Below are 17,836 nucleotides of genomic sequence, written 5' to 3' on the forward strand. Positions count from 1 at the left end.
CCTTGCGTTCCCGAGATCTCTTTTAGACAATTTATTCCACTGTAAGTAAATCCCGCATGGATACAGCAAATTTATACAGACAGTCATTGATAGTCCCGGGCCCGTATAGAGACAATGACTGGATTGTCACGCGCTATGATTATAAAACTTCCGTCCCCAGCTTACCGTCTCAAACCTTAACATAAAGTAAAAGGCTCCTCCTATCTAATTTCATGCTTTTAAATTCTTTCCACACAATACTCTCCGCAGTTCCAATTATCTCCGTTCCTCTGTACAGCTTCCGTTGACCGAATATCCGACGTATGTTAAATCCTCAACAAAATATAAAAATTCAGGAATATAGTAAGATATTCGCTAACAAAATTTTCCAACGTCATTTCAAATCACGGTTCGCTTCCACCTTTCTATTTTCACAAGAGCTGACTAAAAAGGATTTTACGAAAAATTCTTGAATATTTCACACATTTAATTTTTATTCTATGAACAGCGTGCATAGCTTCGCTTGATTTAATCTGAATGCTTTCAGCGTACAAGATAGTTCTTGTCCGTACAAACGCGGATTATGTTTATAAATGCTAACCTAGTCCAAATATGTGACCAATCTGTGACTTGGCCACGCCTCGACCAGTACGAGCATTTTCATGACCTACATTAAGATAAAAATATAAACACCATATGGAACTAGCAGTAACGAGCCGAATGCTTGTTAAAAAGTCGATGAAATAAAATATGTTTTTTTTATCATACGTTCGAACATTATTGGTAAAGTACTCAATAGAATTGGATTTTTTCGCTTGGTGATATGGAAACTAATTTGCAATTGTAAATATATATCACAGATTCTCATACAAACTCATTAGAAGTCAGCTCAATACAAAGTTTATAAATGTCACCCACGCGATTTTTGTGTGTGAGTTATGGTTGTTGAAGCGTTTGTTCGGCGTGAGTGTTAGTATGTTTTTGACTTACCTATATTATCATCAGGCTGGCTGAGTGGTCGCCTTGACGGTGACGTCTTCTGGTGCGGCTGAGGCTTCAGCACCGCGGCGGGTACAGCTCCTTCAACTGGAGGCTCGCCCGCCACGCGCACCAGCCACCAATCGGGGCGCGCCGCCCACGCCTCCAGCACCTCCACCTGCTGTCCTTTACATACCGACACCTCCCCAGCTCCTCCCGACGAGTGGTCGGCGACCACCCAGCTCATCTCAGCTCCAGCCTAACACAGAATAAACAATTACTAATTACGATTTAACGCTCGTTAGATCTCTTACACACGCCTTAAATTAATATGTAGCCACTCAACATTTCTTAATTCATGGTTTTAAATGTTAATTAAATCAAACAGCTTGTTCTATTTTTTGGGTACAGCTAAAATTAATGCATAATTGATTCATCCACCTCGGATGTGAAAGGGTTCGCGTAAACAAATTGAGTTACTACAAAGGAGACCGCAATTTCACCAGGACTCTGTAAGATTTTAATTTTTTTTTTTTTTAATTAGAAACGAAAAAGAAACACTTAACGCGACTCAACTCGGATTCATGCGAATTCGCTTCCGACAAAACAAAAACTGTTAAGTCGTTTTGTGTAACGTTTTAGTTTCATATTTTATTTAGGAATTCGTTAAACAAAGACAAAGACAAGCATCTGCTGTTCGTAGACAATTTTTTTTCAAATGGCACTTTGAACATATGTTACATACACATAATAACCAGTTTATATTAAACGTATCCTTAGACGATCGATCGATCGAGTGACATTGTGAATTCAGCTGTAGTTTTGTAACAAGAACCCGGACTTCGAAGTATGATTATGGAACAAAGGGAACCGAAAATTTGTAAGATCGTCAAAGAAAACACATATAAAAAAATTACACGCACTTCGCATGGAAAGGCTATAATTTGCATACATTTTTATTTATTACATATTATATAAGCTAAAAGAAGAATTATATCCACTGTTATATACTTCTCGGAAATCTACGCAACGAACACCCTGATATTATATAACATTGCTAGTTTTTCAAAGATATAATTTTCTGTTATTCATAGGATAAAATTGCACTAGTTACCATTATTATCACGCATGTAAAGAGTAAGTATAGTATTTTTTTTAACTCGTTATCGTTTTTATTTTTTATTATTGAAATAATAATCATAGATGTACCAGCATATGTATAAATTACACGGTAAACAATTTTTCTAATGACGTTTTATAATTTACTCGGAGAAACTAGTGTGTACCGATGCTTAGTATAAGCATTACATATATATATATATATATATATATATATACATATAATTTTTCAATAAACACACCAGTTGACTTCACCGGTTCAGGTGACAGTCTACAGACACGAGATATATTTCCCATTGAGACGAGTCTTTCATTTCAAAACGGAAACCATTGTTAAATTTTAACGTAAAATATAACAAGAAACGAGTTTAATCTCTCACATAATTATTATCAAAGACCCCGACGAGAGACGAATGCGGTTTCAACAATTTAAAAATTAATTACTATTAATTTGTTTTTCTTTAATATACTGTATTTCAACTATTCATGTCTTAAAGTCTAAATGAAATTAAAAATTAAATTCTTTATATCATATAGATTAAGTTAACGTATTAATATATAGTGATAGTAACAGACACGTTACGTTGTTAGTAACAGTCACGTTTGTATAGTAATCCACGGGAGAAATGTCGACAATGCCTTAATCCTTTAACAACCACAAAACGGAATGTGCAATAAGGTTATTATATCGCTGTCCAACAATCGATGTACTTTATATACAGATAGGAATAACATATAAGTTTCACTATGGCCTAGATAAGCTAGGTGCTATTCAAAATTCGAATATAGGAAAAAAAAAACATCCTTATTGCCATGAACTTTAATTAAAAGACAGAAGCTTCTAACTTCGACCGCTATTTTCATATGTTCTGTACTTTCTTTATCGTGTGTTGTTAGTAACTCTATCTCGTGTTTTCCATTAAGATTAAGGTTCTAGATACTAAAATGGACCGATGCAGGTGTACGTTTCATGCATGGAAGTGTTTTATGTGATTGATTAAAAATTAACATCTTAATATGCTTTGGGAGGAGACTGACTGTTTACCAAATAGATTTTAGGTTTTTGGTACAACAGCTTCCTTCATGGTTTTCCGTTTTCATCTATATATCTATTATGCTTGTAGATTAAAATTTGAGTCTATATATATATATATATATATTATAAATTGGATTTCTTCAGATGTATGACTGTGGTTAGATTGATCTATGAACAAATACTTTATTGAATTATTTTAAAGTAGATATTTGTACTATTCTTCTGTGATAACACTGTCCGTATGGCGTGTGGATATCAACTATTTATTTATTTCAAATTCGCACCGGTTTATATTTTGAATAACATTCGTGTTCGATCATGCCAGGCTTGAGGACTTCTTTACTTTCTCTTTGTTATATGAATTTCTGAGGAAGTGCTACGATGTTAAACATTTGTTCAACTGAACGGCATAAATCTGATAGTTAAGTGAACTTAAGAATGTTTGCTCAATGAATTGGCTATAGAAGACATCATAGATCCAACGAGATCATTTCTATTTTACAAGTCAGTGAATTTTCGTTCCTTATTTAGACTTGATTAAGAATATTTCTTTAGATTTGCACGGGAACTAACTAAACACGATTAATCTATGCTCAGAGATCTGTGATACCCTCTGAAGTCTAAAGACTTTCTCTCAAATAGAATCCCGAATGTTCAGTCATAGTAAGAACGCACTGTTTTATGTGATGTACCTGTATTAGTATAAGCAAATTCATGAATGACTTTAACAGTACACAAATATATTAAATTGTAATTATTAAATGCAATAAAGAATATTTGTAACATTAATGATCATTTTAAATACAATAAAATTAAATTAGCCCGGACTGAGTCGTGGGCAATGGTTATTTAATATTAATCAGGTAGGAATAATCTACATATAATAAACACATTCTAGTAAAGAAACTAAATTTTTGAAGCAGTCTTGACTGTCAAGCTTTTTCAACAGTAAAACATTATTACCTATCTCACTATATTAATTATCTCCGTTCCCGTTTATTTCACTTCCGAATACCCTCCTCATAACCTTCAACAATTTTCACAAATTTTTATATATATTATATTGTAATCGAGAAATAAACATTTTCAGTTTTATCGTGCAATGTATTTTTTTGTTTTACATTCTATAAATACGCTTCAAATATTTTGGAAACAAAACCGTGTGGGCGAGTATTGTTCTGTGACGTAAAAATGAAAACAAAAATAATTCCTGTATTCGTAATGTCAACGCTAGCAACACAACATGCAGTAAGTTTACTTGTTATAATTACCAGACAGCAACTCTGTAAGGGCCGCTCGCCTATCGAGATTGAATTGAAGGAACGCTAAAAGCTATTACAAACGTATTAACTGGCAAAGTGGAACACGTCACGGTTTGTCAAAAGCATATAACCGTATGTAAATTTGTATACATATATTAATTTAAACTTACGCATATGAACTATTATCATTTATTACGTCATTTTATTAAAATAAGATAGCTTGAAGTATTTTAATTCATTTTATATTAATCAAGTTAAAAACTTCTACATATATGTATTCATAATACTGAAAAATTAAACAGTATTTCAGCTAAAAGTTATATGAGGAGAGTATAGCTATGCTACAAACAGCATAACATGTATTCCCAAAACCGTAATTCTGAAAGGTTTTCGTTTAAAAAATTTTATATTAATTTACTCGACGCCGCTAAACGGTTTATGACAGTTATTTAAAACTTTTCATAGTGCTGTCAACGTACATATAAAGTGGAAATTTTATACGAATTATCGTGTCGCTCCACATGACATAATCAAGTTTAAATATATTAATATGTGAGTGGCTTGTATCCGTGTGAATCGGAATCCGTTGAGTGTATACTCAGCTAGATTCACTCCCTCGGAATCCGCCCGAGGCGCCTGAGCATTATCTTACAAAATAATTGTAAGAGGCGTTAAGAATGAAAATTAGGGAAAGATACAATCAACTGGAAGGGGCTAGCACTTTTATAAATCACATCAACGTAATAACTGCTTTATTTATTTCACAAGTTAACATTGGAGATTTAAAGAACAACATTCCTAAGTGAAACTCATTTCAGAGTGTTTTACATTTAATACTGAAATAAGATTACCTCGGAAAGAAACTTCTAGTTCGCTTAAACAATTAATAGGACTGCGATATATGTGATCAGTGTCATATTGAACTTGGAATATATACATTTTTAAATAATCAGTAACTGGAGTGTTTTTTTTTTTTTATAAATAGCCTGAGAATAACTGGCAAATAAAAAAAATAGATTTGGCAAAAAAAATTATAAAGTGGGTGTAACTCGCAAACTAATTAATGTTGTTTTTTTTTTTCTTCAATGTTTGACTGATTAATTATAATTAAATCGAAGAAAACTTGAAAAAACAGATCTTCGTGATAAAAATATCTAATAATCCGAGAATTTTCGTATCAATGTTCGCCGTTCATCAAAAGCTACTTAACGGATTTAGAATCAATTTACAGTAATGTAGTTTAGATATCAGGATGACACCTCATATATAGGCTATGTTGTATGCCGCGTTTCCTTACAGTCTCCACGGGATCACGGCCTAACGGACGTACCGTGTTAAGACACGTGACGTTTATTTTATATACTGTTGCCGCCTAGTTATCGTATCAATTTTAACACACTATAACGTGTCCCTCTGAATCCGATTCCGAAGTTCACGTGGGCTAAGCCGTTGGTAAAAAATAGTAACTATATAATATAAATTGCTTCAAATAACATATACTTAAAACAGACAAGATATGATAAACTATTTACTGGGACTGGGAAAAGTGATTATGTTAGTAAACATAAAAAAATTTACGTTTAAAACAAAACCATGGCAAAACAACTATTCACTTGAACACCCTATATATTATATTATATAATGTGAGTTTTTCTCTTTAATATTTCTAAACGATTGAACCAGATAATCAATTTGTCGAGTTTATATGTATGTCGTAGTTCGCCTGATTTTAGATTTCCGCCTCAATGAACAAACTCACCCGCCGTCTAATAACAAGGATGCACAGTATGAAAGAATCATTGCAAGGTTAACTTAGCCAACATCTGATACTAGTTATTACATGAAAATACATATTTTTCATTTAGACTATGGCATTATGATATCAAAGATATTTCTCTTTTCAAAATTCAGAAGATGAACGCTTTTTGTGTTTTAATAAATGAATCTTAATAATGATCACAATATTGACTCAATATAACATTTAATTTTTAATACTCAAACAAGCTCGCAAGTCTGATCCAACACTGTGATACGTGAATATTAAATATTCACGTAATAATCATATTTCAATTAGGTTCAAATAACCACCACGTATAAGGCTACAATTTATTATATAAATCTTTTTACTATATAACCAAAATTAAACATACCTTAAAGCAGGTTCCACATAATAATTTATTTATAAGTACATCTGTCATTTATGTTGTATGCTTGGTATGGTCTGTGTGTAATATGGTTGAGACGATTATACTATGTAACTGATACATATGTTCCAAGTGATATTCCGTAGTGCTCGGATCCATACACATACTAATATATTATATTGATAAGTGAGTGGGAATGATAACATCAATCGATCAAAACGTACAAGGTTGTTGATAATACTAATACAATCAGTGTATGGGTGTAACTATGGAATATTTGGTTACTTAAAAAATCATAACACGCATAACGTACGGCTGGAGCTGATGAATCTCTCCACAGACTATAATTAACGGAGCAAATGCTATCCTCGACCACGGACGGACCTTGAGCAGATATTTCCATCGCTAACATTCTTCATTCAGAGCTAGTACCACGAAAAATCTCATGACATCTATGAAACTTATTGTACGGTTTCGTTGTTCGTTTAACCATGGCTTGATTTTTCATAATTTACAATATATATGTATATGTATATATTTGTTTACTGAAAAATCTAAAATGAACAAACGCATCGACGTTTTAGAGACGCGGACAATAATAAACAATATAGAATCGAGTAGTAACGACCTTTATATTTTCTTAAGCATTAAAGAACACGACTCTTTATAGCCTCTATAAAAACGTATTCTTAAATTTTGATACATTTTATAAAGTTTTTAACGTGAACAGAGATTCTTTTATAATGCTAGCGAACAACGAATCGCGCCAAATTCAACCGGCGCATATGGTATGAAACACACTATGACAGTTGAAGTTCACCTGCCGCTGACGGCTGCCCTTGAGGAGACGAGCGTGGAACGATCCCGGCGTGTCGATGGTGTGTTGCCGGGAGAGGACCGAGTGTGAGCCGCTCACGGAGCTCTGCCTGAACCATGGTAACGATATCTTTCTTCGACTTTTACTCTGTTTTGTTTGTATGTTACCGGCGGGTGCATTCGTGTGCGGAGGAGGGGTGGTCGACATACTAATGTTTATACTCGTATGTACGCGTGTGCAGGGGGGTGCCGGCGGGCGGGGAGCTGAAGACGCGGGCGCGGGCCGCCTAGCTAGCTCCCGGTCGTGCGGTCCGACGCGCGGCGTTGTCGCCACTGCCGCGCGTTTCTTTGAACGGCTATCTTGTACCCTCGCCTGTTACACTACGCAGCCTCCGTATCGAGCCACATTTCCTAAATCATATTATTTAAAACCGCCGTGGTAGTCGTCTAATCCGCTCTTATTAGAAAGTTTCTGCTTATGAAAGAGACTCGACTATTTTTCTTTGTACTTGATCCAGTATGATTATCTTGTGTCGCTCATTCGCTGCACTTTTTCAATGTCACTTGTAATCTTTGTGTGTTTTATTTATATTCGCCACATTCAAGACATGTCATTAAAGCGTAACGTAGTCTTGTAAATGTTAAAACGAGTTAACCGAGAGTTTCTCGTCGTTCAGATAAACTGATCCACTGCAGTGCGGGTTACTTGGTTATGTAATTTACGTCATTTAACGATATCGCACGAAACGTTTCAGGAGGCTAAAGTTACCGAATAGAGTTCCAGCTGCCTAAGATGTACATTAGTTAAAAAACGAAAACTTTTAATTCTTCTTATTATTATAAATAAATACACAAGACATACGATTTAACTGCCATCGAATAGTGCTTTACTGTGTCAGAGAACTTATATCAGGGCGATTTGTTTTCAATTATTAAAAAAAGCCAGAAACAAAAATATTAAAATATCTTGTATTAAAAAAAATATATATTAAATATATGGCCAGATGTAAAGAATATAACTTCAATCAATTAATAAGATCCAGCGAAAAGACATAGTAATATTCATTAGCGGAGACGTGAATGAATATTCACTTCATTTGTTTCAAGAAGAATTTATATTTACACTAATACATTTTAGTATAAGTTATTTTGTTTGGATATATTTTTTTTATTTATTATTATTACTCAATAAACATGTATACCTTTTAAACCGATTAACTTAATGCTCAGCGACATAAGCGTATTTTGTTACGAATAATTTTTAACCGGCTGGTATGTACGGGACTGTTACCACTGTACTGAGTGTTACACACTTAATTCGATTAGCCGCTTAGTTCCCGATGTTTGTTACAAGAAATCGTACACGACTAACAAGTAGTAAGTGTGATAATTTGAAGAAATTCTAAAGTACCTATATGCAAGTATATATGCAGGCTTCTTGCTTATATACCTATATGCAAGAAGCCTGTGAGATATACGCTATGTGTGACCCTAATAGGACCCCAGTTTGTTACTTGTTAATTATGTTAACATTGTATACATAATGCTCACATGTTCATAGTAAAGTTTTTGTTTGTTAGTAAAATTTGTATTGAATTTAATAAAATTAAAACGATTTGAAGACATTAAATCTAATGTTAAAGAAACATATTTTTTTTATTTCTCACTAACATGCCCCTTAGACTACATTTAAAGCAAAAAGGCTATTTTATAAGATTTGATACAAACATTAAACATTAAAATAGAGATAGTCACGGACCAAAAATACAATAAGGGAACAAAGCGAGGTGACAGCGCTTCACGAACTTAAAGCTAAGTTAGTTTGAGTTATCTGAATGTTTCAGTACAATTGATACATGTAAACATCTGGAGCGCTGTACCGCTTTCTTAAATAACCTATTTTACGAGTCCCTCTGTTATTGCTTTTGCAATGACAAAGAAATTGGATCTCTTACAACATCTTCCAACATGAGAAACAAGAAACTCCCACAGATATAAACAAAAGCGAAATAACGCGAAGAGACGCGATGTAGCGAAATTAAATTCTCCTAATTGACATCATTGTACAAACGACGTAATCAATGAGTTCCATATAAAAATAATAATAATAATAGAAAATAATATTGCATCATTGGAAACTATACACAAACGACCAATGAAACGAAAACATTATAATCGCTGTACTATATAAATAGTAAATAAATCAAATCATTTATAGATTATAACCGGAAACTTATGTCACAATATATCCCGTCTGCGATGTATGTGCGACTTAAGCGTGATGCACACTACCATACCACACCATACAGACGTAACCTACGAAGCGAAGTGTTTATTTCACGCTTAATTAAGTGAGTAATTAGCATAAACTTTTAATTATGAGTTCCGGGACCACAATAGCTGTGTGTCGACAAAATTTCGTACGTTAAAAGTTTCGTGAGACAAGTACGTTGTGATTTTTGTATTAGGTACCTAGATTCATTATTATCATATATTTATATTGACCTGTTTCTGAGATCGATTATACTTATAAAAATTTTGTTAACAGATACCTACTTATTACGCTGGATATAGTGATTATAGTACTATCTGCAATTCTAAATAAATCCTCTCCTAGCTAGCATACTGTACTAGTCATTTAAGATCATTCTAGTTTTGATAAAATAAAAAGCGTAAGAGCATTTCGTTAGTATATTCTATACAATGATTGAAAGAATAATATCGATTATGTAAAATTCATAACCAGACGAAATTATATATTTCTATATGATCTGCTTGATATCTGCCACGAAACTAGCGTCTAAATTCGGAGAAAGTCCCATTATATACTGTATATATATATATATATATATACAGTGTTTAGTTGAACAAAATTTTAATAAATATTTATGTCACCGATACATAATATTTATAGTGCGAGTTCAGACTATACAGTATGTATATTATGTACGTGTATAATAATGTTTTATAGGCATATTTTCGAAGTGAACGCTCTACGAAGCTCGTTATAGCGAGAAACGCTCCACGGGACAAGCTTTGATATTGAGAATATTATTTGTACCGAGAAAACGGATGTTCCGCTGTGAACTCCTGTGCGCTTATTAGTTAGCGTGAATCAATATTCAACAGATTTTAATGTATATTTTATTTATTATGTATCACTCGTACGCTACAAGTTGGTGTACATTTTTTTATCCTAGTTGTGGATAGATGAAAATTTAACGAAGTACTTTCCACGTATACGAGTGAAACTCTGCTAATTAGGATCTGAAGTAGCTAGTGTTTTGTTCTCAGAAACGAGGTCACCTGAGCTAAAAACTCGAATTTCAATAGTCTAGTGGATAAATAAAGGAGATAAATAAAGGAGAATATCGAAAAGTTTGTTGACTGATTTAAATGACGGAATTATTGTAGAGTAATTTTAGTGTAAGGCTGCAAAAGTGAAGCATCGTATAGTATGACGTCATTGATCGTTAACTGGACTGACCTTATCGGAGTCTGTAGTGTTGCCGCTGCCGAATGAAGCCAGTGAGTTGCGGTCCAGATTCTCTGTGTCTGTGTCTTCGAAGTCACTGTAAAATTAGTATAATATATTTCCTCTTCAGTGATCCTCAGTGATTGAGGTAAAGTCCGTGAAGGTAATGGCGAATTCTACTCACCGGCTCGATCTCTGCGAGCTGGGTGGCGGAGCCCGGGCCGGGCTGCGCGGTGGCTGCTGCAGAGCCGCACTGAAGTAGGTTTCCTGTAGAAAGAGGGATTCAAAATTATTAAACATCATATATAGGTATATATCCTGATCGGTGTATACTCATATGCCTCGTGTTACCTGTATGACTTCTCGTAAGCGCCTGACCCACGTCTGCTTGACGTCGAGAGAGGGCGCCTTGAGAACTATGCGGCAGTCGCTGGCCATAGGCTCACGACCGGTCCACACTGAGAATTTACAATCATCGCCCTCGATGTGCTCCGTCACACCCAGCTCGGATGTCTACAGATCAGAGACAACAATAGTAAGTATAACATTAACAAAGCATTAAAGCCGTTTGACATCAATGACTGTAATCTCACCATGAACTTAGTCTTGTATATGTATTTAGCCTTTCCGTGTGTGTCTTTCACTTCCTTGGCTAGCAGGAGGTGCAGGTCGAAGAGGAAGACGCGTCTCTCGCGGCACTTCTTGATGATCTGCCGCAGGTCCCACACCTGGAACGAGTCCTGGAGCACCACCTCGCCCAGGCTGTCCGTTGGCACGTCGCAGCCCTCGAGGTTCGACAGGTGCATGGCGTCGTTGGCCTTCTTCGGTACAGACAACATCACCTCCAGCCCGTCCTGCACAGACATAACGCGTATAATTCTCAGTAGCACCAACATCTCGTCCCCACAACCACCAGTTTCATACGCCACACAATGATAACTGTCCCGTCTACTCCGATACTATTCCCTACTAATACATACGTGATCCTTTTTGGAGGTCGGTCCTATTCTATTACTTTTGTGACTATTCAAATACTTCAACATCGTTAATATAATAGTATCCACATTTATGTGAACCATAACATTAATTTTATCGTAAAATATAGTCCACGTCTCACCAATGGGACATGTAACTCACAACGAAACCAAATCCTTATACAAATGAATCATGAGGAAAATTAACTATATACACTAATTGGTGATTTACTTCAAACAATACACATTTACTGGATTAATGATCGTTTATTTAACATATTATTTCAGCGTAACTAGTTATGTGACTACTAATAATTAAAGACTGGGATGGTTAAAAACTTTAGAATTAGACGAGCTATTATAAAGATCTTTATAGGGATATAACCAAGAAAATATATCAATGTATTATGATATGGCTAACATAATTAATAAAAGTTCCCCTAAAACTATTCGTCATCATATTATTCCGTGTAAAACACTTAAAATTTCATGTCACACGAACACTGATAGGAAATGACGCAGATTACGTAACGGTCTCAAAGTTGTACATTTCATTATTGGACAATAGTTAAATTAATATTTTTTTAATCATATTTATATATAATACTGTATTTTTTATTATTATTATTGTTGTATATTAATTTCTATATCACACAAATAACCACAATACATGGAACTGATTCTAACAAATAGTCTTGATGCAGTCACAAAGTAAGCACATGAGTTAATTCAGAAATTTCGCAGACAATATAACGAGACGATCGCTAAAGAGCTCATCCCAAGCCTAGGAGTGTTTGAAACAAAAACATTCCTTCGGTACATTGGCTTAGAACATGCAAGCTATATCTTATCGCTGAAGGTTAAACGCTCTGATAACAACGATTTTGATAACACTAATCTTTTTCCACCCTGCAAAATGAAAAAAACTTAAAACGTGATGAGATCTAAGACTTTCGCGAGGTTTATTTATTTAAATGAAAATAATATGTTTTTCGGACATACTACGCGTGCTTTATTTTCGTACAAAACTACAGACGTCTCGTGTGCCCGTGATCACAGTTGCTGAAAAGTAACTGAAACGTAGGGAGTAGGTAGTTTTGTACGAAAATAAAGCACGCGTAGTAATATCCGAAAAAATATTAGTTTCATTTAAACTTAAAATGTGCATTTTTTTTTGCTGGCTATTTATTAAAAGATTTCGCGGAAACCGTGCGTAATGCTAACATCTGAGTGTTTTAAATTTTTATATTTTCTCTAATATTTTATGATTTTTACACGACATCTAGTTGGAGAACTATTCTGAATCTACGTCTGTCTGTCCGTGGTGTTTATAAGCAACTATGTGCGCGTCATTATAATCTGGCTTATTGTGAGTTCTGACAAACAATTCAATATGATGTAAAAAATATACGCAAAAGACAATTGTACTGCGTAAAAACCGATATATTAAGAACTACATAAAGAGACAAGGACAATATACGATTTTTTTATAAGTCGCGAGCGATTCTGCTGCGATTACTGATATATATTAAAATACGGTTACTTGTGAATACGTCTAAGACAGTAGTCAAATAATCAGGTAGTAGTAATATCATGAAAATTATCAACATACATATAACAGAACTGAAATTAATATGACAATATAACTTATCCGGCTTACAGACCCACAAAGATTACACCTTCTCATCATAATGACGAGTATTGAATAAAAAACAGCTCGCATATTAAGTAACCTTATAAAGCTATGCACTTTGATATTTTCGCAAATCCATATGAATGTATGCTCTTGATTAGTTCACCTTAATTTCTCCTTGACCCTCGGCACAGCACGCCTGGAGGTCTTTCAGCAGCAGCTGGTATTTAGTGATTCTTTGCACCGGCTTTATGAGGTAAGCGGCCAACGGATGCTCTAGTTTCTTCCTGCGCTGCACTCTGTATCAATAAGGGATGACTTGGAAAACATTTATTATATTTTAAAGATATTTATAGAATCACATTGAAGTGTTTAAAACAAATGATTTTAAATGTAATTCTATAACGAACAAACCAAACGCACACAATCCAAAAACAATATATTCGTATAATATGAAATTATATGCATATATGTGTGTGTGTGTGTGTGTTTGTGTGTGTGTAATAAATGTTCCAATACCTATCGAAGTAGTCGCCGGCGTGTTGGACGACCGCAGCATTGCTGTCGGGTTTGTTCCTACAGTATGAGACGTACATATCGAACTCTCGCGCCCAGGTCACGAAACAATGACCAACATCCTCTGGCATAGTCTCGTACTTATCCAACTCGCGTAAGAACACACGCTCGTGGAACCGATGTATCTCCTCTATGTTACCGAATATCAGCTCCTCCTGTTAACAATTTATTATTTAATTCAAACGTTTAATCAGACGTATTGAAATCAAATACCTATAAGGACATTGTTTATTTATTAAACAAATTTCATATTATAATATCACCGTACCTTCCCCTGAAGTGCGGTCGGTACGGAGGCTGGGTCTGTTCTCATCTCCCGCAGATAACATGTTATGCAAGTCTCCAGATCCTTGACGTATGCGCGCTCCGTCTGCAGCAGCTCCGCCATTATAAACCTGTTCATTTTATATGTAACCTTAACAAACAATTTTCTCAAAACATAACAACAGAATTGTTTCGTATTTTATCGTGAGCTATTTTTTATTGTAAAACCATTGTTATGGGTTAATGAATATCTGTTTAAAGAGATAAAAACAATTTGTTTTTTTTTTAATAGTAGCATCTGTTACATGAAAACTAACATTCCACTTCGGTGACTACGCCGTGCTTCAAATAAAACTTAATCATCATCATCGGGCTCGGTTTAAAATCGGACCACTCTGACATTTTAATTATAATAATTATTATTATAGTTGAAGTAACTCAGTAATCGCATATATATATTTTTAAATCACAATGATATAGTAACAATCATTAGTACAAATACTAGCCAGCGTCTGTTACGTCCCCAGTTGTATATTACAGTGTCCATACTTACTCTTTGCGACGTGCACTCCGACGTTTATCGTCAGCGGAGGCGGCCGGCGGTTGTTCCACGCGAGTCTCAGTCTCACTGGTCTGTCCGGAGCTCAACGACGCCGCTACACCAGAATCACTCTCAGCCTCGCTCTCCCCGCCTTCCATGGACCCACTGAACTCCGCATATCTAATACAGTCGTTAATATTAGGTAGGTGCTAACAAAAAACTGATACGTCTCACCTACATCGACGATTCTGATATCAAAATAACAAAACACGAACGAGAGCTCATTGACTTTAATAGATATGTGTACCTGGCATCAACGGCGGCGACCCACTCTTTGATCTGCACGGCGTGCGGGTGACCCTTCTCTACGAGCCCGTCGGCGAGCTGCGCCAACAGTCTGACTCGTTCCCGTGACTCGCGAGCGACGCCGCCGGCAGCAGCAGCGGCAGCAGCACCGCACCGCTCCTGAGTCTCGCGGATCCACTCGACGGCCGCGCGGGCTGAGCGCTCGAACAACGCGAACTGCTGGCACTGCTCCAGGCGCTTCTTACGGACCGTCCAATGCTCTAGGACCTGGTCAATAATTATTATTAATGTAAAAACATATACACTTTACATTAATGATCTAAGGAAACGTCGTGAACAACTTTACTGACGATACGTTAGCGTTAACAATAAAACTAATTTTGTTTCTTTATAAAATAAATATATGACAGAAAAATATATTTGGAACAATATTATGAAGATTCTCACTCTTTCATAGAGATGGTTATCAATGAAGCCAATAAAATTCAACCGACAGTACATACATAATGTGTCCGCATGGAAATGAAATTTCAATCAATTACCTAAACACTTTGCTAGTAATTTTAAAAAGATATATCGAAATAAACGCGCATTCAGTCCCTTTATTTTCACAACCTGTCACTGTTTATGTTTGAAATAACATACAAAACTAATTACAATACCCACTGGCTGTACCAGAGTCATTATAGAATTTGTTAACATTTCACTTTATTCGGGAACTGTTCACATCGCTGAACAACATTGACGGTAATAAAGCCTCCACAGAGATACAATCAGCGACACAGGTCCATAAACCACAGCCGAGCGCTCCGATCCCAATGTTGCACTACGTCTAACAAAACTAAACAAACCAACACACTACCGGGAGGACAATACACGTATATACGAATAAAAAAAAAATTGTTTTATTATTATTTTTTTTCAACAATATCTTTCAAGCGACATAATTGGAATTGTGATTGTATGTAAACAAACAATGTCCGATCGCAATCGCATTTCAATGTTGTTTGTGTTTGTAACGTACGGTTAAATAATAACATCAATAATGTACCGTTTCCGTGCCATAGTGTAGCATACCTATAGTACTATTTTTATATAACACCCGGAAAACAATAAGCAGACGAGATATGTTATAAATAAATCGTCTAGTTGTATGGCTAACCTTGTCCTTGTAGTTTCGAACACACTTATACAAGTAAACAATGCAATGTCGGTGTACATTGTAGTCTAGACTTAGGAATATATAAAAACTGTATTGGAGATTGTAGTGCGATTAGTAAGATTATTTGAAAATAATTGAAAAATATTCCAAAAATTTATTATTCCTCTGTTTTATATCAATATAACGTTGTTTTGATAATTTTCTTCATAGGTACAGATGTATATATGTTTAATTATTAAAATATATTTAGTCACCTTGTTCTCTTGCGCCAGTAGAGTGTCGAGTATAGCACGTGTCTGTTCGTGGTGAGCCTTACTAGCGGCCGCAGTCTGCCCGTGAACCTGAGCTGAACGAGCCGCGTACTTTAGGAACGTCTCAGCCGTGCGACGAGCTAGAGTACACGCTTTCAGGAACGCCTCCTTCTGTTCGCCGTGCTTCACTATCAACGCCGCAACCTGTCAATGTATATACAAGTGAATATTCAAGCAATACAACCAAGCTTTAGACATCACGCACGACTATCCCAAAAGCCTCATTCATTGAAGGTTGGTCGAGATATCTCTTTGACAGGGACACAAGGAATCCGCTATCCCCGATGCTTGGATATTTTATTATCTTATTACATTATACAGTATTGAAAGTTCGTTTGCTGTTATGATTAGTCATAATTTATGCTCAGACCTGTGAAGCCTTGTCCAGGTTCTGTGAGTGCAAGTCGTCCATGTCCAGGGAGGCGGAGGTCGAGATGGTTGTGGTTGAGGAGGCGATGGAGACGGAGGCGGCTGCGGCCGGTGCGCTCGTTGAACCACACCAATCCTCATCACGACGATACTCGCGCTCCAACGAGTCCAGCACAGAGCACACCTGCTCTGCTGTCTTGTAGAAGTTCAACGACGCCGTCACCAATTTGTGACGTTCCTCCGCACAAGTCACCAGACGCTGCCATCTCTCTGTCACCTCCTCAGATATCTCTCTGGAATATTTAAGATCGAGATTAATATTTCTCTATTCAGATAATGTTGCTATATTATGAAAACCGATGTAGATGATAACCTTATGGTGTGTGGGTCGTAGTGGTTAGCAGCGCGAAGAGCGTCCGCCCGGTATTTAACTTGCACAGCACTAGCGTGGGTCTTCTCGACGGCTACTTGGAATTGATCATGTTCTCGTTTCAGCTGCTCCGCTTCAGACAGTGTTCCGGGTATTGAGAATGACGCTGACAACATCGCCTCACCATTTCTTATCCAACTCACGACTTGGGCTGCGTCTTTTTGGAACTGACCTACAAGATCGCATAGGATTTATAGGAAATTCGATAATAATAATGAAGTGAATCAAATATTTATCTGCGTGATACAGTACCAAGTTGAACGCATTGCTCGAAACGTGCACGGCGCTCTTCAGCCAGTTCTTCCAAATCCAATTGTCTGTCATGTAAGAACTCTAGAAGAAGCTGAACGCGAGCTTGAGCATCCATAGGAGCGCCCTCCGAGCTGTCGGAACTAGAAGCCATCACATCTGATGCCTCAGCTATTGCGGCCGCCAGTTCCTGTCCTTGTTGCACCACCTAT

The 17,836-nt window shown here is 36.1% G+C and overlaps 1 protein-coding gene across 4 annotated transcripts in view; it reads right to left on the reverse strand.

The window, feature by feature from the left end:
- Positions 1-17,836, reverse strand: part of LOC116777140 (triple functional domain protein) — a 58,949-nt gene that overhangs the window by 25,443 nt on the left and 15,670 nt on the right. For all 4 annotated transcript variants that reach the window (XR_009753481.1, XM_061526522.1, XM_061526523.1 and 1 more), the window contains exons 17-30: positions 17,628-17,832; positions 17,319-17,547; positions 16,947-17,238; positions 16,520-16,720; positions 15,105-15,370; positions 14,810-14,977; positions 14,261-14,387; positions 13,936-14,147; positions 13,583-13,715; positions 11,403-11,663; positions 11,161-11,322; positions 10,994-11,076; positions 10,822-10,906; positions 970-1,216 (exon numbers count right to left, since the gene is read on the reverse strand). Coding sequence is in view for 3 of the 4 variants with exons in the window: in XM_061526522.1 (XP_061382506.1) it covers positions 970-1,216; positions 10,822-10,906; positions 10,994-11,076; positions 11,161-11,322; positions 11,403-11,663; positions 13,583-13,715; positions 13,936-14,147; positions 14,261-14,387; positions 14,810-14,977; positions 15,105-15,370; positions 16,520-16,720; positions 16,947-17,238; positions 17,319-17,547; positions 17,628-17,832 (2,671 nt within the window). In the remaining variant the exon portion in view is untranslated. The remainder of the gene's footprint in view (positions 1-969; positions 1,217-10,821; positions 10,907-10,993; positions 11,077-11,160; positions 11,323-11,402; positions 11,664-13,582; positions 13,716-13,935; positions 14,148-14,260; positions 14,388-14,809; positions 14,978-15,104; positions 15,371-16,519; positions 16,721-16,946; positions 17,239-17,318; positions 17,548-17,627; positions 17,833-17,836) is intronic.

The sequence above is a fragment of the Danaus plexippus genome, chromosome Z (genome assembly GCF_018135715.1).
Source record: "Danaus plexippus chromosome Z, MEX_DaPlex, whole genome shotgun sequence".
Classification (NCBI taxonomy): Eukaryota; Metazoa; Arthropoda; class Insecta; order Lepidoptera; family Nymphalidae; genus Danaus; species Danaus plexippus.